We start from the raw sequence: 19,541 nt of genomic DNA, 5'->3' as shown, positions 1-19,541 counted from the left end.
GACATCCACGGTCGCTAGGCTTCACTGCGCCGTCTTGTCGAGAGTCTGTGGCCAAAGTTGCAGTTTGGTGCAGAGTCAATAAAATGCTTTGCAGTGGCTGTCTGGCACTTGTAAAGCGAAAGAACCATCTCGCCAACGAAAGTGGGGGCCCATCCTGATCATATGCTTCAATTCCTGGACACACGGTGCTGCTTGGTCTATTGACCCTTTTTGCGGAGCAGTTTGCTCCAGATGAACGAGATGGCGCTTTCGGCGGCGCGCCATACCTTGCCTCAGCAAATGCGCACGAATGCGAAACCATTACTGCTTCTGCACTGTAACTGTGCGATCAGCTGTCGGGAATGCAACTGGGTGTTTGCTAATGCACTTTGCCCAATTCATGCTGCAAAGTGTGTAACGATAAAGGGAAGACGTGTGCGGTAGTTAGCTGCAAAAATTGTGATTCGCATATAAAGAATGCGAATATAAGGAATATATAAGGAACATAATCAACCTGTTTCGCCGCTGCTAAATAAGGACTGCCTGTGTTGCCGGCCCTTCGCGATGCACGGCTTTTCTCGAGGATAAAAAAGAGATAATTCATCCGCCAGCACTGTACAGCTAACCTTCAAAGAAATGACTTCAACTCCAGAACGTCGGCACTTAAGAGTGAGTACTGCTCGTTACAAAAGGAAGTAGCGCCACTTACTGGGATAGTAAGTTTCTCGCACGTCATCTAAACATATCCATCCCTACTCACACGCAAACTTATGCCCATTCTACCGCCAACGTATCAATAAGTGAATGGGCGCTCACTTGAATCAGTGTGCCAAAGCATGAGTGACGGCGACTACACCGACAAGACACGAATGTTGGAAGCTGAACGTTTCATGACGGTCCGCAGGGAAAGCAAGGGGCTAGCGACAATACGTCCTTGCTACAAGCTACCACAAAGTAAAGAACATTTGCATTCCAAGCTTTGTGCGCAGCAAGAACAAATCTATCGCAGCAGACCACACCCGCGAGCGATTAAGCTGAAAATACACAATCAGATAGTGGCCGCACAGTGGAACCGAGGAATGTTACCGAGTCAGAAACAAGACTAGCCGCTGCTTCAAAATGTTTGCCAAGAACGAAGAACACACTGATCCCGATATAATTCATAAGCGGAAAGTTTGGACAGCTTGGAATACATTTCTAGCCCCGCTTTTAGTACAAGCACTGTATACGCTGCTCGCGCTGTTTGGACAAGGCGTAATGAGCTCTGAAAGCACTTACATGTCCTCTAAAGCTGTGGCCAAAGCTTCGTGTCGTCCGCACAGTCACAGTCTACGATATGTGTCGAAATGGAGGTTTGCTGTGCCGCATCGGCGTCACGCGCTTGCATTGTAAACACGAAGGCAACGGAGGTAGCTGAGGCAAGCAATGGACGCGTCACCACGTGATCAAACATGGCAGCGCTCACTGAAGCGCCGGGAAAAGGGTCAATAAGTTTTGCACATACATGCCCTTGAAAAATGTTTTCGTTATAGTGCAATGCCGCTTATAGTGCAGAAATTCACAACTGCAGCGATTTACGTTATAAGCTGTCTATGCTGTAATAACTTTTTTTTTATTGCTGGCACTGCACAATGCCACAGACATGCTGCACAGCTGCTGCAGCAAACACACAATTCTACTTCCTCAGGGAGCAGATTTGCAACAAACAGTCTGATCGGTAAATAAAAAAACATGCGACTCAGATTCCAAAGGAACAAGAGTTGCGTGTGTTTATTGTTCACTGGTGATGGCTGCATTTGCCAATTTGCCAAATGCATTCATGCGATTTTGGAATGCTAGTGCAATACATACAGAGCGAGGGCAATAAAAGGCACATGAACGCACAGCCACGGCACTTCTTGTGCCTTCTAAAGTTTGTGTAGTATACAGTCGCCGGCCGATTTTTCAGACTCCGAAAATTCGGACTTGTTGGATATTCCGGACTTCATAAATGCCCCGTCAGGGTTCCCATAGAGCTAATGCATTCTCGTGACCAATTTTTCCGACGAATTTAGGCTAAGTTTGATTTTTCGGACTAAATCGCTCGTTCCGAGCCACGCTACCCGTTCTTGCAGGCCGCCATGTTGAATTTCCCGCTGGCTTGCCCAGGCTTGGCTTCCAGTGGCCCGCTGTACAGCCTCCAAGATTAGAAACCGCACAAGAGCGCACCCTATTTTTAGTCTCGGAGGCCATACCCGCTCTTCCTTAGCTGACAAAACGCTCTAGGGGATGGCACTTTTTTCTTTTGTTCAGTCAGCACTATCGTCATAGGTACTTTTTGCGAAATCCGTTTCTTATTATTTCTTTAAAGTTCGGTTGCTATTTTGCACGTGGTGTGCGCCTCGGAGATGTGTGCGGCTTCGCATTTGTGCGATCGGCGCCACTTCACGAGAGCCAAGTTGTGCGAAGCGTAGCCTCTGCAATCGGCTCCGGCAGCGCACCGTTACCGAGTGCTTACAGAGTTAGCAAGATTACACTTCTCCGCTGGGCTACGCGCAAAATGGGAATGAATGAAATCAACTTTATTTAAGGTCCTGCCGAACGGGAAGGCTGGGGCAAATGACGTGCTGCTGCAGCTGATCGCGGAGGTCACGAGCGAAGTAGCGGGGCTCGTTTCTTCGATCTCAGTGGCGATCTCCGCTAGCGGAGATTGCCAATGTGGCGACGCTTTTGTCGACTGTATGCGGAGACGATGTCAGTCTTGCGCAAATCCGCGCAAATCTGATCATCTCCAAGCGTAGTACGAGGCTGGGCATTATTTTAAATATTTTTTTATAATAATTTCTTTTATGGGTGAACGAGTTTTTCGGACTGCCATTTTTCGTACTATTTTTCGGTTCTCGCGAAGTCCAAAAAATCGGTCGGCGACTGTAGTACAATAGTATAGTCTTGTATGCACTACACTAGTACTCCAAGATGATATACGAAGGAGCCCGCATTGTAACATGAGACAGGCACACTCATGTGGTTGGAAAAGCATTTTTGCATGTGCAGCTCTCGCCACTATGGTACACTGATAAGTTCATGCTACAGTGGAATCTTGATGATACGATCACGGCTAATACGAATTTCCGGATGATACGAATTTTTCTGAGGTCCCGGCCTAGCCCCATTACTTTGCAACGTGCTAGAGAACGGTTGTTACTAATCGATTTTCGACCCGCGTTGGTTGATACGAATAAACGCCGCCCCACCGACAGCCGCGAAAGAGAACAGCGAGCAGTCACGCGCGTTTTCCCTTTCTCTTTTGGTGCGGAGGCGCGGAAGCCGCGACTGGGCGCGAGAGAGTTTGATGCGGCGGCGCTTTTGTTGCTTTTGTGCTTTTCCTTTTGGCTCTTCGCTTGCTGCGGCGGCGGCAGCGGCAGCAGCAGCAGCAGCAGTAGCCGCAAGCGAAGGCTCGTGCGGTCTATCGCTTCAACGAAAACTGAGCGGCGTAAGCACGGCGCATACAAAGGTCAGAGCCGTGTGGAGATCGCTTGCAAGATACGGTGCGCGCGACAACACCGACAGCCGGCACAGGCGCAAAGTACAAGAACGCATTTGTTGGCAGAGTAAAAGCCCCCCCCCCCCCCCCCCCCCCCACTCCCTCCCGCGCCACCTTCCTGTTTTGCTCATTTCGCGTGGGAGATTGCGTCGCCAGTGACCCTTGCGTTCGGTTGCAAGATACGCATTTGGTGCTGTAGCACGGCGTCGCCATGCCCCCCCTCCCCCTCCCTCCCTTACTCCAACAGCCTTTCGCACCACGGAAGTTGCGTTTTCTCTCCGCTATGCGTTTGCTCTCCGTGAAGGCGCGCATCTCCCTCGTTGATCTCCTCTCCCATCGGTGGGCGCACCTCGTTGAGAAGCGTGCTCGCTACTGCCCTTGTTGGCGAGATTTTACCGCGGAAGCCGCATTATAACCGGTATTTGGTCTCACGCAGCTGCACTGTAAGCGGTATGCGTATACATGGAGTTCTACGAGAGGGTAAACGGGTAAAAGGCCGCATTGTAGCCAGTTTTTCACTATAAACGGTTACGTTATAAGTGATCTATACTGTAAATGCTTTGTACGTGCATGTGCCTGAGCGAGTTCACCTCTGACTCTTTAATTTAGCTAGTTTTAATTGCGTTTCAATGATACGAATTTCGGCTCATACGAATATTTTTCGTGACCCCGTGAGATTCATATCATCGAGGTTACACTGTACACAAGTTTGCATTGTAGACATACTACAGTAGAATCTCGATACGATCTTCACGAGAACAGGAAAATAAAACGTATCATTCGAAATACATTGCTCTTGCAAGACATTGGCTGGGAAAGTAAAAACGTATTATGCAGAATCGTATCAACGAGATTTCACTGTATATTCATAGGAGACAGAAGACAAAACGTCCTTGCCGTGATGCGAGCTTTAATGACATGGTCTTATTTGATTCCACATCAAATGAAAAGTGTAGCCCTGAATGGTGCGATGAAGCATTGCAAAGTCGAAGCGAGGTCTGGAAGAGTAGTATTAGCTGCGCGAATACGACCTAGAGAAAAGGCAGTGACAACAAATGGATGGGCAGCCCACCTTTAAATGTTGGAACCACAGGTTCGGAACCAGAGTCAGCAGGCTCATCCGAGAGGCTGGCACGTCTGCCAGCTGATGATCTTGTTCTGCGGCTCTTCCTGCGCACAGTGACTGCACGAAGCCGCAAAAGTTACAAATTAGCTGGGCCAGAAGGCTCAGGGTGTAAAAATACTAATACTGTTCGTTAATTAAATGCACCGTTAAGAGGCCAATGACGATTTCCCTATTCGAATACACTTACAATGCAGAAATTGTTTTACAGGACAACTGCTGTACCGATATAAATTTCGTTGCACTTGAGAAAAAAAGGAAGCAGATGTTTGGTTTAGGTCCTCAATTTCTTTTTCAACAAATTTGTAGTAAAAAGAAGCATGAAATTTACAACTCTGCACCAAAAACACATTGCAGTTCTGTAAATTGCATCTGTTAGGGGCATCTAAAGTGAACAAATTTGGCATGTATATGAATTTACAGATTACATGAAATTGTAATGTTTAAGACGGTTTTGCAGAAGTCCTGCCTGCAAATGAGTGGTACTACATTTTAGAGCATTGTATATTATACAGTTAAACCTGGATATAACGAAATTGACAAATTCCCGAAAAACTTCGTTATAAAGAGGATTTCGTTATATGCAGGTTCGGCACGAAAATTTAAAAATAAACGTTTACCGTATTTACTCGATTCTAACGCGCCCTCAATTGTAACGCGCACCCGTCTTCAGTTTTTGTCGAAGCACTCATCCTCGGAATGTCACATCAGGTACCGGATGCGTGGACGCGTGTCGTTTCGCACAAGCGCGAGGCATCGGAAACGAAGAGCGAGCGTCACGATGGCGTCGTAGCGTCGTATAGTGTTACAGTAGAACCTCGCTGTTACGTTCCCGGGGGCTGCGTTTTCTCGGCTGTTACGTCGTTTTCGACCGGTCCCGGCACAGCTGCCTTAGAACTCAATGCATTGGTAACCCCGCTGTTGCGTCGCAACTGTGGGACCGTTCCTCCGCGCCGGCCCCAGCGGCCATTTTGACTTTTCATGTCGCTTGGCTTGGTGGCTTGACGATGTCATTGGCCGCCCAAAGTGCCGGGGGCGACAACTATGACGTATTTTCGGTTTCTGCCAGCAAAAGTATGGCCCTTGAGATCCATATTTGCTATATAAGGATGGTGTCCATGACGCGTTGTGGCCCTAAAATTGGTTTTGGCTCATAGATATTCCGTATATAAGGGTACTGCCACGCTAGCGGCAAGCTGCCGCGCGTCAGCGCCTTGCCGCGAGGCCACCGTGGCATGCGCGTCTCGCCGCGCGGCAGCGTCTCCCGCGCTCTCCGAACGGGCGAGCAACACCGCGAGCGCTCGTTGTTTCATGCGAGAGACGACGATCGTCGATTGAAAACCCGGCGCGGACCGGCGGCGTTCCGGTTGTGATGGCTCCGTGACGTCACCCTCGTCGCTCCTTGATTGGTTCTTCATCTCGCGGCACGCGGCATTTGCCGCAGAACCCATTCCGCGCGGCACGCCGCAAGACCCTCGATTCCTGCCGCTTTTGCAGCACGTGGAATGACGCGTTGCCGCGCGATTTTGCTCCGTGATTTTGCCACTAGCGTGGCCGTAACGCAGTCGCCGCGCGCCGTATGCTGTATGTGCGAGTGAAAATGTGCGAGGGGAGCCAACGACCGCGTCTAAATCTCGCGCGCGCAAGAAAAGCAGGGAGGAAGCGCGCCTTCTTCCGTTGCGCTCGAGGCACCGGCGAGGGAGCGAGGGGGGAGGGATAGCGGGGCGGCGCGCGGTCGCGCAGGCCGTTTCTTGAAAGCGATCTGCGTTGGGGCAGAGTCTAGCAGTGTAGGTGCGTCGGCGGCTTGTAGCTTTCTGCGTGCTGCGTATTCTCGGCGCTCAGTTTACGTTGAAGCGATAGACAACAGCACGAAGGTCACTTCGCTCGCTTCTCCAGCGGCGCTTCCACAAGCCGCCAGCGTTTGACAGCGCGTGTCCGCGCTCATAGAGTCTGATGTGCCACAGCGTGTACCAGCGCGTCGGCAACATCAGCTGGAAAAGGAGAGAGTGCCGGCTTGGCGGGCTAGGCCAGCTGCAGCAAGCGGTAGGATCAGGTCTGAATGAAGGGAGGGGGAAGGTCACGCCCGCGGCGGCAAGATCGCCGGGTCGAGGAATGCAGGGCCGCCTCGCACACGCACGCACGCACACGTGCGCTCGCTTCGCATTCCATCGCGGCGGAGAAGGTGCTTCCGGTTGCTGCTCGCGCAAAAATGACAAAATTCGGGGCGAAATCTCTAGGTGGTCCGAGGTGAAAATTCGTTATATCGAGGGGGTCTCCCGCTGCCACTTCGTTACGTAGAGGTCTCAAATACATGTGCTTCTATGGAGTAACGGCGGGGAATCGAAAAACTTTGTTATATCCAGGAATTCGTTATATGGAGGTTCGTTATAAGCAGGTTTAACTGTAACACATCAATTTTATCTGCTTGGGAATTTTTTTATTTCCAAGTAGATATTGATGAAACTTGCGGAGTTTATGTATTTCCATGTGCTAAGATATACATTCAGTTTTCTTGCATAGTAAATATCTTTCTAGAAATAAACAAATTCACAACTTGATTGGAGGTGGGCTATTTATGAAATTATATATGTGGTGCAATATATACTAGTATTGACATATATATGTAAATAGTGTTTGCCTGAGCTCGCTGGTTGCACATAGCTGAAATGGTTTCCAGCAGAACGTACTGACACGGACAGAAAGGGACGACGACAAACGCTGGTCCGAGACATCCTCGCTTTACAGCGAGCAGTGGCAATAGCGAGGCCAGGTGTGTTTCATCGTCCCTTTCTAATCGGTGTCAATACGTTCTGTTGAAACTATTTGTGATATAAAAATGATTTTGAGTAATCGGAGTATGCAGTGGTAGAAGAATGAACGCTCTAGACTGATATGAACCAAAGTTACAGCATGTCAAACTTTTCAAAGTATGGACCCATAGTAACAACCAAGGCAAATAATTACTATTAGAAAATTCCTGCCATAATATTTGTCTAAATAAATATTTATCGTGATAGGATAAGTTGAACCAGGGATATGATCACTCCAAAACGGTGACACTGCCAGAAATGCTGTTTTTGGAAAAAAAAAAAAAAAACACAGGGAATACATGTCCCAACATGTTTATGATGATTATGGCGAAAGCTAAATCTATCAAGGACGACACAGGGATCCAATCAAGCAAGTATAAACGCTCTACACCAATCTGGAGCAATGGAAGGCAAGAAGATATTTGGGTCAATTTTTGGCTCCAAAGAGCATGGTCTTCCGATAATACGTCTTAGTAGGTGCCGTTTACAGAGTTGTGAAATCGTAATTTTATTGCCGAGTTTAAGAGTTGTAAACTTGGCACAAGTTTATAAAAATTTGCAATTTTCAACAACTAAAATATCTGCTTCCTACAGTCACTGGATTGTAAGTTTTTCTTTGAAATGCAGAAAGCCTCACCAAATTTGTGCCCTACCAAATATTTCCTCCGCTGCCATGTATTTAGCTAGGAGCTCCCAAGCTAAAGCTTCCTCTTAATTAAAAAAGCTTGCACTTGCTGCATGGGTAACAAAAGAAGGCATGTGGTAATGTGATGGCGAAAGCGCAGAACACGGTCTACCAGCAATCAACACACTTTGTTCACCGAGCAAATACACAAGGCATTTAAGCAGACTTTAAAGGGACACTAAAGAGAAAAATAGTTTGAGCTATTTTAATAAATTGCCCTTCTACAATACTGAAAATGCTGCTCTTGCCGTGAGCAAAGATTTGGTAATGCAAGAAAAGAAGGCTCAAGAATAAAACGCATGTGGGGACACTGCCCTGCCGTTCCACACGAGCACCTTGTGATGCTATGGATTTTGTAAGTGCCTGCTCGACCCTCATTCATTTCTTTATTAGTCAACATGAACTACAAAGTGTGAGAAAAGAGCTAGACTGAACTTCGCACATTACACTAATTTTTACCCTGCGACAGTGGCCCAACTAAACAAAAAAAGGAAACTCTTTAAATCTGCGACGTTGCACGAATATATCGGTGCTGGGGTTCTGGCATGAAATTTAAGCACAAGTGAAGCTTTAACTTTTATTCCCTCTTAATAATCAACCCATCACAGTAAAATTGATGAAAATAGAGTTTTCAAAGAATAAATTATCAGCCTAAACTGATTTAGTTCTTTGGTGTCCTTTAAGAAATTTGCAAAACCAATACACTGCTGCTACTGCCAGCCTAACAAAACGTGAACAGCGAGAAACATGGGCACGCTAAGTCGTAAGAAAAGTGCTCTCAAACGGGACACCACCTTTGGAGCACAACTCAGGCTCGGGCTCCGCTCCATTTGTGCCAGAGTCTTGCGGTTGTTCGGACCTGCCAACCATGGTCGTCTCATCTTCTTCGAGAATCACCGTGATGTTCCCAAATTCGTCGTAGTACTGTCTTCCTGGTGGATGCAGAGACTGCCTCCTGAACAAAAAAACCATTAAGAGCCAAATTATAATTGACGATTTACTTTGCATGTCTGGGCACACATACAATAATAATTAGGAGATGCGCTCGAAGGACAAAGCACTGACACCACCAGCATAGCAATGTCCAGCGGTGCGCTCGAGCTTGTTTGCCGGTGTTTTAAACGACACGTGGGGCGACACGTTGGCGTGACGTAGCCCGTGAGGTAACAGCTGCTATCAAGTGTCTCACAACGCTGGCGTGATGAGGAGCACCACCAGAGGTGTTGGAGGCGTTGCGCATCGATGGTGCACGAGATGTGCTTGACCGAAAACCATCAGCGTTTCTAGCTTAAAATTTAGTGTCTGCTGAACCATTGAATGCACCATGGTATGGCAGAACGCTGTCCTCATTTTTAAAGCAAAACATACTTCCCAATTCTCGCGCTTCTGGAGACCCAACCATCCACATGCAGGCCCTCAATAATGACAGCGCAACAATGGTACTGCGAACAGTGCGAACGTGCCTCGAGTGTGCTCATAGATGGCTACTGCAATGACCTGCAAGACTAAATGCATGGCGATGGTAGGGGGCAAATACGTAACGCAACACAAATGAGGGCACAAAAATTTTAACGAAAAAGTAAGAATGCCATAAAATCTGTGACAAGGGCGACAGAGCAGGGGAATGACGAAAAATTCCGACAGAACCCATCTATGATGCGAGAGCATGTACATTACACACGTTAGTCAACCTCCATTACATCACTGTTCGCTTCATGTGTTATGCCCAAGACAAGTTTCCGTCATAGTTTTGCGGATTCTAGCTATTTTTGCCATTTTAAACAGCCACTTGCGACTGATGTCACAGCAGAGAGAACTACTGATAAATCTGGCACAGCGCCGAGTGTTGCACCAAGCCACGTGAATGATTACGCTATGCAAGCGTCCTACCACCACACATATTTTGCGCCCCTTGCCAACTGCTCGCGTGGCACCGAGGATAGTTACCGTATTTATTCGAATGTAGTTGTTTTTTTTCTTTCGAAAATGCTGTCTGAACTGAGCTAGCGACCTGTATTCGTGACCGAAGAATCTCCACCTATATTTGCGCACAAAGCTAGCAAATGTACCGAGCTAATGGAGCTCCTTCGTTGTGCCCGCCGTAAAGACAGGCTGGATTATCCAGGCTGGCTTTAAGAAATACTGCTGCATGTCCAATGCACTCGAACGCACCAAGCCGTTTCAGGCGCTGGCGATGCATCCGAGGAGGATGACTTTTTGGCAGTTTTGACAAGGATTCAGCTTGCGGCATCAACTAATGAACTCTAGTAGTTGAGCTTATGGTAAATAAAACTGCGATGTTCAAAGATTTCCGTTTCCCTGGAAAGATGTGGGTCAACCCATATTCGAATTATACATACATTTTTTCATTTCTTGGCGAGTTCAATATATAGGGGTTGACCCATACCTCTGTTCGACCTATTCTCGAGTAAATAAAGTACTTGGTTACCATGCTGCAGGCCCTGGTTTGATTCCTCGCAGGGAACTAAATTTCCCTCAATATTTCTTTTCACACTGCCATTGTTCTGCGGCCACACAGCCACCCAGGCCAAAGTGGGTGGGAGTTGGCAAAGAATGGTCTCGCATTAAATATGTAAAACTATGCAAGAACACACGAGGCAACATGTAGAGATGTGAAATGAATGCTACAGCCAGGCATGATTCGCCCAGCAATAGAGTGATCTGGCAATGAGTTTCACTACCTCGCTGCTGCTGCTGCAAAAGATAATGGCAGTAGTGGTAGTATTTTTTAACAGAGTGAATGGCACTTATGGTTGGAGGTTACACAGGTCACGTAGCTCACATGATGCATTGAACATGCAAGGTGCTCACTGACAATGCCTTTACAACTTTCAATTTATGCTCAGCATATTTGTACAAAGGACAGCTATGACTGCATTTTTGCTCTCTTGCATGCAATATAACAAAAACGGATATAATAAGTTATTGGATATAGTATAGACCACTTATAACGTAACCGCTTATAGTGCAGGACCGGATATAGTATGGCCTTTTCAGACTCCCATTAATTTTCCCATAGCACTCCATGTATATGCATTCCGCTTAAAGAGCAGCCGCGCAAGACGAAATAGCGGTTATAATATGGCTTCCGCAGGAAAATCTCGCCGACAAGGGCGGCAGCGAGCGCGCTTCTTGACAAGATGCATGCTGCCGGCCGGCGTATGATGCAATCAAACTTTCGTTAATTCGGACTTATTTGGCCGCACATCGGTTAATCCAGACTACTTTCGGTGTTTGGTGAGCGAGGAGCGCCGCAAATGTGTGACGCAAATGAGCAAGAACGGTGCTAGCGTCCAACTGAAACGAAGCGGCGGAGTCCGCATCACCACAGCCATCAGTTGAAATCGTATGTGAATGATAGCAACGCCGGAACGCTTTGAGCCTATTTGCGTCTTTAAAGCCGGAATTCTTGCGTTTACCGCCGCGTATAACACCGCGTTGGCCGCGGGCTTTCGTAACTGCGTAGTCGTCATCCACGATCGCGTCAATAGCGGCTGCGGCGAATAGTAGTTTCGTTTTTACTCGGTACGCGCGTCGGCCGCGTGCCTAGAAAACTGCGTAGTCGCCATTGATGCTCGCATAGATAGCGACTGTGGTTTCGACTGCAGTTGCTGCCGCGAATGGTAGTTAATTCATCCAGACTATGTGCGTGCGTCAAGCACGTGCCTTCAGCACCGCAAAGTTGCCGTTCGTAATCATGTCGATAGCGGTCACGTTTTTTTCCGCAGCAGTTGCGGCAAACAGTTGTTTCGTTTTGACTTGGTGCAAAGCTGTCGAGCTTGAAGAGCACTGGCTACATTGCGATTATGTTTTCGCCAGCTCACTGGCGAAAACGTAATCGCGATATGCGCGCAATAGTACAAAGCGTGTCTACATGCTTGGTCTACATGTTTTGCATACGTGCAGTGCTTGAAAATCGTCGTTTTGGATATAGTGCGGTACCGCTTATAGTGCAGATATTCGCGACTCCGGCAGCTTACATTATAAGCGGTCTACACTGTATATGATTAAAACAAATACTATAATGAAGGCATTTCTGTGTTGGATGTGGCTTTGTTACGAGGTTTGACTGTGCTGCAAAATGGTATCAATCAGACTACTAGATTCTCATGGTTAGGGAACGTTAGAAGCAGTGGACCCAAAGTTAGGAGTTGCCTTCCATCAGTCAGGTGCACAACAGAACCAAAGCCGAGTTTTGGGTTGCATGCGTGTGCAATGCCAATAACACAAATTTCTTAAGCGTGCTAAGCTGTCTTCATTTCTAACTTCTAAAGCTATTATGTACAAACCCTTGAACTTACGTATGCATATATGCTAATGTATTGGTTAAAGGTGCACCCCTCAATAGGCCTCGCTAGGTTGGTCTCGTTTCGCGGGATCGAATCCCGGCCACGGCGGCCGCATTTCGATGGGGGCAAAATGCGAAAACACCTGTGTACTTAGATTTAGGTGCATGTTAAAGAATCCCAGGTGGTCCAAATTTTCCAGAGTCCCCCACTATGGTGTGCCTCATAATTAGATCGTGGTTTTGGCACGTAAAACCCCATAATTTAATGTATATATATAAAACTAAAGGTATATACTAAAGTATGGCTTCTGTATAAAAAGGAGCCCAATGCCCCATCATTGTGTATGGTCATCGGGTTTATATTGAAACATATTGGTTCTCATACAGGATAATCCCGTATGATCGTATGGGATTATGGATGCAGGTCATGTGTTTGTTCTTTCAATAGGGTTGGTCTATAATAATTCACTTCTTTCATCCTTTCACTGTCTGCATTTCAATGTGCTGCAATCACGGAATGGTCTACTTGGCCCTTTCAAGCTGCTGCAGCTTTATCCCTGTCGACCAAAATTTTCAACTTGCAGCCATGTAGCTGCTTAAAGGCTTGCTAACAGCGTGTCATTTATCCTAGCAGTAATTCTTAGCATGCACCAAGAAGCCCACACAGTTTTCTGCTTCAAAAATATGCAAAAGTTATGGGTCTTCTACTAAATTTCCCACTACAAGGAAACCTGAAGCAGTAAGACATTCAGCGCCCTCACAAGCGTTATTGGATGGAAGCAATGCTACAACCACTCTGCACACAATACTGAACAGAGTGAAAAAATATGCAAGCAAGGAAGGGGCAAGTACGTGAGGCAGTGCCTCTGCTCCTAGTCTACATCCCTTCCTGCCCTGTCGTCGTAAACTGTTGCAGTAGGAACAACCACCAACTGGGTCAAGTGCCCATTTTGCTGTCTGCAGGATTATAAATGTCTCATTTTAAAAATTCCACACACCTGCCCCCTCAACCTGTTGTAGGAATAGTGTGTCACTAGTTGAATGTCTTTCTTGCAGTATTAATGTCACCAACTCTACCTAGAGAAACAATACAGAAATATAGTGTCCTTTTAGTAGTGCGCCACCGTTTTATACCTTTCAAGAGAATGTTCCCCGTTTCTCTTTTCCAAAGTTTGGCATGCATGTAAGACACACATAAGTGTACTTCCAAACCTATGAACATTAAAATGCTAGAAGAGTCTCTCTGCACTCCTTCATCGCCCCTTCTTCTAAAACTTTTTTTTTTTTGCAAACCCAACTTACTTTTAAAAAAGTTTGATGCAATATTCGTGCAATCAGGGAATGAGCCCAAAATCGTGTACGTTAGAGATTTTGGCCGAGTCGGCAGGTATGCATACGAACACCGAGCGCCAGAATGGTCCAGCACACAGGGCAACACACATACCGTTCCTGAACAGTTGACAGGTCCAGGTCAGAGATGCCCGCGAGAGTGATGTCCAGTCCGGGTGTCATTATGTCTTGCAACAGCTTGATGGCTCGCGAGTGGTTGGTCACCATGGTGTGCATGTGTTGCAGGTTTGTCTCAAGCCACAACTTGATCTGCATTTCAGAAAGGACACTTTAGCACTAGGGGTGTGCAAATAGCGACATTTCAGACCGAATCTAATTATTTTCTAATAGTTTTCGAATAATGAAGAGCTGTTATCATAATGCTCACATCCTATTGTTCTTAGAGCTAGCGAGTCCCTGTCATTGCATAGTTACTAGTAGTTATAAAGCATTGTTTGTTAAAAGCACAAAGGGAGAATTAGGAGCAATCAAGTAGTTGCCTGTAAGCCTGTAAAGTAAGGCTACCTAAGTGACGTAGCCTGCTGCAACACGCAAGTCCTCATATTTTGTCTATAGTCTATACCATGCCCCCGGAGGTGAAAATTTACTGTACTTTTGCTACAATTTTATGTTTATTTGGGCGCAGATGACGTTGCGAAATATTCAAAAGGTATTAAAAAATATTCACATTTACGGATAGTAACTAGTAATACACCGAATTGAATAGGACACTATTCGATTCGATATTAGAAAATTTCGAATATTCGCACACCCCTTAGCACACACACTACATGGACGCCACATGGGTTACTAGGAATGGTCATAGCGGCTTAAACACAAGAAATTTTCTTCCGTTAACATCAAAGTATGGCTTCTGTCTAACCGGCCACCGGCAAGCGATTCAGCAGCCTGAAAAATTGACACAAATTCATTGCGGCCACTTGCAGATGGTTCGACGATAGACTTCACTTTGTTGCAGCCCGATGACTGCGCTGGACAACAGCAGTCTTGTTCCAACGTACTTGACTGCATTTAAGGGGCCCAATCTTACTGGCTGAAGCGGTGAAAGCATACTGTGACAAAATATCGATGCACAGGCCGTTGACAGCAGTGATGTGCATTGGGTCCTCCAAGATTGGGCAAACAACAGATTATCATATCTCTGTGCGACTTAGCACAGGAGTGTAAGCCAGGTGAACTGCAGCGGTGCAAAAGCTATGATTATATATATATATATATATAACACAGAAATCTTAGGAACGTTTTGTTTGATGGCACTTGCAAAAGATGTCTGTAGAACACCTTCCAATAAATGCTTATCCTTTAACTTGCACAACATTCAGCGAAAGGAAAATTGTAAGGCCAGAAAACATCTAAAATGCTGCCCTGGTACTTTTCTTGCACTAAGTGAATCAACCCTATTCGTGCTGCTGAAGCAGCCAATCGAGACACATTGTTGGAAGGACTGTGCAAGAGAGTTGAATTAGGTAACGGCAAGATTTTCAGCCTTTGATGCAAAGAAGCACTACATCTCACCTGAGGCAACGCAAGGTTGTCGATCTTTTGCTGTCGGCTGCCTGCACCCTCCAACTCGCTAATTCTCGCTTTGGCATCCCCGAGTGCTTTTGCAAGGAGCCTGTTCTTCTGGAGTACGGCCCGTACTTTCTTCTTGTACTTCGCTGCGCGTACAATAGCAAAATGTCAACCACTGTAGATTCGCATTCAGGTTGCAAAGTCTACTAGGACTGCATGAAGCAAAGTTCAATGACCACTATAAATTGCCTAACATCTACTGCTTTCATATAGATTGTCGAACTTCATTTCCCTGCTAGATACAGGTGGTTTAGATTCAGTATCCATTTTCCCGGATCATGGCGCGGAAACTGAGTGGCTATGGCATTCTGCCACTGAGCCTGATATTGTGCATTCGATTCCGAGCTGCAACGGCTGCATTGCATGGGGCGAAATTCAAAAGTCTCCATGCACTTCAACTTAGGTGCACGTTAAGGAATACCAGGTGGTCAAGAACTAATACAAGAACCTCCGCTACGGCATGTCTCATAGGCGTGGCGTTACTTTGGGAACTATTTGAAGCAGTCATTTTCTCAGGTCGCAATGAAAGCTAGCATTTCGGAAACTTTATGCAGAACAGTAAGGTTGCTTCAGGCCTGAAGTAACCTTACAGGACCACCGCTTGCATAAACATTGCACTTCTACAAGGCATCTATTCATGCAAATACAAGGTATTTGCATAAATATAATGAAATTCTTTTCCTTGAAATGGCCAGCTTTAGAGCACGTTTAGTGTTATATTTGCTTTCGCGACAGGTATAATCTTTATATACATATTTTTTCTCTTTTGGAGAGACCGAAAGTGCACCCTCACGTTGTATTCGTGGTCGCGTTATTTACGTAAAAATATGGTGCGCAAGTTCTACCTTGCACTAACCGTTCCACAAGCTGAGAAACAGGAGGCATTAATGTTAGATTAAATTAAAATTAGGTGCAAGTTTACTAGCTGCCTAAAATGGCCTAGGAAGAGTATTTCAGTGATCATTTTGTGGAAGACGCAAAGACCGACGTACCGGAAACAATGGCCGAGAGAGTACTCACCAAACATGTCCGACTGGTTCATCAACGAACTGTGGTTGCTCTTGCTTGAGTGTCCCCACCTGACATTATACTTGACCTGTAAGGTAACCATAGAAGGGTGCAGGTTCTACCGCAGCATAAAACATGGTGCAGAGCGAAAAAAAAAAAAAAAAGAAGAAAGTACAGCGCTGTCCACTCTTAAAAGGAACACTTACTTGGCATTCAAGCTAACACAACTTGAACGTATGATCAACTCCATAAAGGAAATCATAACCACATAAAGCCAACAGACAACGAAGCCAAGGAAAGCATCGGGGAAATTAAGTGTAGTTGAAATTGGAATGTAGAAAATAATGAAGAAAAGGGAAATGAAAGTGGACGAAAAGATAACTTGTCCCCGGCGGGAGCCGAACCCGCAACCTCCGCATTACGCGTGCGTTGCACTACCAATTGTGCTATGGTGATGGCCATCAATTCGTCTACTAACTTGGGTATTTATGTTTTACTAGATCTAGCCCTAGGAGTGTTAGACAGCGACACTCAGAACCATGGTGGGTGGATGTGGAACATTCTTTCTGGCCAGATGGCGTCACGATAGACGTGATCTTGGGAGAGCAGGCACGTGGCTAATAAACCCTCGCATGCGACCTAATGACATCAAGGCTGCCAGATTCAGAGTAGACCGAAATTAAAAAAATTATTGGAGAGGCTTTTATGTAGAAACTCGGCTACAATCAGGTTTAAACAGTTACTGTATGTGCAAACATTGTAAACGAGTGAGGAATAATATGTGTGTCGTAAGGGCACTTTCGATTGCGATTCTATACCATAATCGACTTCCTTCCACAGCTTGCACAGAGAGGCTAATCGCAATCAAGAAATTAGCTCTGCATCAGGCTTGATCGCAATCAATGTGTATCTTACGACACCCGTATAAGAGTAGCAACACTGTATGGTTTGTCTTACAGATTTAGGTTCCAGCATATTCAGGCTTGTTCACACCAGAAGGCAATGGCAGTGCTGATGTTGTTGTTGCCTCAAAACAACAGCCCTTCAGCTTACACTGGATTTCTTCTTCCTCGGCCTTAGTCCCATTCGGTTGCGGGGACGACCCTTCTGTATATCTCGGTCTCGATTTTTTCCGGTTGACAGTGTTTTGTAGAAAATCATGTTGAAACATGACATAGACAGTCTTAAATGGATCTGACAGGACTACAATAAAATCGCGTGGGCAAGAATGGGCACAGAAATAGTGCTAACTTAATCAGAACACCGGACGGTCTGGATCCAAATCCATAGGAGGTGCAATTGAACCACCATAGCCCAGAAAAAACAAAAATATTTTCTTTCTTCAGCGCGTTTCTATATTTTGACTGCAATCTGGATGTTTCGTTTTGTAATACAACGTCAGAAATATACGGACTATATCCAACATTTCTACCACATCAGCTCCTGGCAATGTCGGAGTTTCGTAAGAATAAAAAGAAACATCAGAACATACTCAACATCAACACATGCATTTCGTGGCCAATACCCCGTTGTGGGTAGGAGCCACATACGAGATAGGCAACAATAACACCACAATCATTCAGAACACCAACAATGCTTGTCCGTTTCTCTTAACCACCCAGTTCCTTAATTTAAGTATGCGCCACAGACACTCGGGACTACAACTTTTGCAACGCTTGCACGCTGGCCTTTCAGTACGTACATGAACAACTCCAAGGCTCTGCATCTACCAAAAGTGACTGGAACCGATACACGACATTGTCCACGCATCATAGCTAAATCTCACGGAGACAGTCCATTACACCGCACTTGTCAGAGCATGTGACAGGAACTTTTGCTACATCACAAAATTAACGCATAGCTAGCTCCGGCTATCATCCGTTTACTTGTGGGAGCTGACAAACATCTTTCCTGGGTCAACGGTGCATGGGTTCTAGTAACGTGCGTTCGGCAAGTTGTCGTTAACCTAGTGTTGGGCAAACCAAGATTAGGTCTAACTCCAGTTGTTCAAAAAGAGGGCGGAGCGGAGCACTGCACTTCACAGCCTACAAATCACTTTCCAAGTTGGGCGATCAGAAAAATCAGAGAAAAGGACGCATGCACAAAAGACAGGACGCGAAGACAATGCAAACATTCGTACTGCATATTTCTACATGCTACACAACGACCCTCTTCACTGGTTTTTGATTCGGTAATAATGCACTAACTGTTCTAATAGCGTTTGAGAATCAGCGAAACGAAAATAAACACATCAAAGAGAGTGCACTAACGGTTCATCGTACCGGCAGCATGGTTGACGACATTTGTAGGCTTCGGTGAAGTTAGACGTCGGTTAAACTGGGTCTGATGCTTTGCCAGACGGAGAAGTTGGTGTTCTTACCGGACTAGTCGACTGCGAATGCGACCAGCGTGGGCAAAAACGAGTTAACAAGCGGGCTGACAACGCGAACCATTAGCGGGCCTATTTAAACTGTGAACTGAACGAAAGGAAGTAAACGCACGATGACGATGGGAATGACTACGCTGCTTTCTGGCCATTTCCCCGACGTATATGACGTATTTCTGACTCTCAAAATTGCTTCCCACTCATTCAAACAACCAAATAATTGCTTTTAAAATCCACATTTTAAATCTACAGGGTGCCACCCGAGGAGGTCATATACTTACTCTTCTGGAGTGAAGGTGACTCTGCAAAAGTGAAACTGGTAGGCGCCATCTTGCTAGAGGCGTCGTGTACGCAGTCAGAACAGTTTTTAACTGATTGTGGCATGATCTCTGAGTGCATTACAACATCTTAGTAAGTCATGGCTGCACAAATCACGTAACATAAGATCTCGTTGTTTGTTCACGACCGGATGTTTTGCGTTCGTTTGATTCAGTTGGGAACGGTTAGGAAGGCGCTCGTACCTATACACATGAAATTTACGCGTCAAGTAGTCGCTACCACGTCACTGCGTATGGTATTACGTAGTGCAGCGGGCTCAGGTTGTGACACGCGGAGCGCATTTTCCACGACCTTCTGTATGTACTTGGTTTGCACATATCGCGCAATGCGAGCTTTTGTAGTACATAAACCAGTGAGACGCATGCATAACAAAGACGAGCGTTTGGTTTATGATAAAAAAAAAAAATTAAAAAAGCAAGGGTTGCAAATTCAGAGCTCATTCAGCCACAACTATTTG

General features: G+C 46.0%; 1 protein-coding gene across 12 annotated transcripts in view; it reads right to left on the bottom strand.

Moving 5' to 3' along the window:
• Nucleotides 1–18,909, bottom strand: part of LOC119446043 (uncharacterized) — a 49,910-nt gene extending 31,001 nt beyond the window's left edge. For 3 of the 12 annotated variants that reach the window (XM_037710361.2, XM_049663841.1, XM_037710362.2), the window contains exons 1-6: nucleotides 18,642–18,905; nucleotides 16,372–16,447; nucleotides 15,295–15,437; nucleotides 13,874–14,028; nucleotides 8,915–9,075; nucleotides 4,575–4,685 (exon numbers count right to left, since the gene is read on the bottom strand). In XM_037710361.2, coding sequence (XP_037566289.1) covers nucleotides 4,575–4,685; nucleotides 8,915–9,075; nucleotides 13,874–14,028; nucleotides 15,295–15,437; nucleotides 16,372–16,447; nucleotides 18,642–18,662 — 667 coding nt within the window. In that variant the 5' untranslated portion in view covers nucleotides 18,663–18,905. Of the gene's footprint in view, nucleotides 1–4,574; nucleotides 4,686–8,914; nucleotides 9,076–13,873; nucleotides 14,029–15,294; nucleotides 15,438–16,371; nucleotides 16,448–18,629 lie in introns of all 12 variants that reach the window. The other 9 variants (XM_049663842.1, XM_049663844.1, XM_049663848.1 and 6 more) reach the window with 7 other exon arrangements.
• Between the last annotated feature and the right edge of the window lie 632 nt (nucleotides 18,910–19,541).

The sequence above is a fragment of the Dermacentor silvarum genome, chromosome 3 (assembly GCF_013339745.2).
Source record: "Dermacentor silvarum isolate Dsil-2018 chromosome 3, BIME_Dsil_1.4, whole genome shotgun sequence".
NCBI lineage: Eukaryota > Metazoa > Arthropoda > Arachnida > Ixodida > Ixodidae > Dermacentor > Dermacentor silvarum.
The sequence above is the reverse complement of the archived record's forward strand: the minus strand, read 5'-3'. Positions and strand labels throughout refer to the sequence as shown.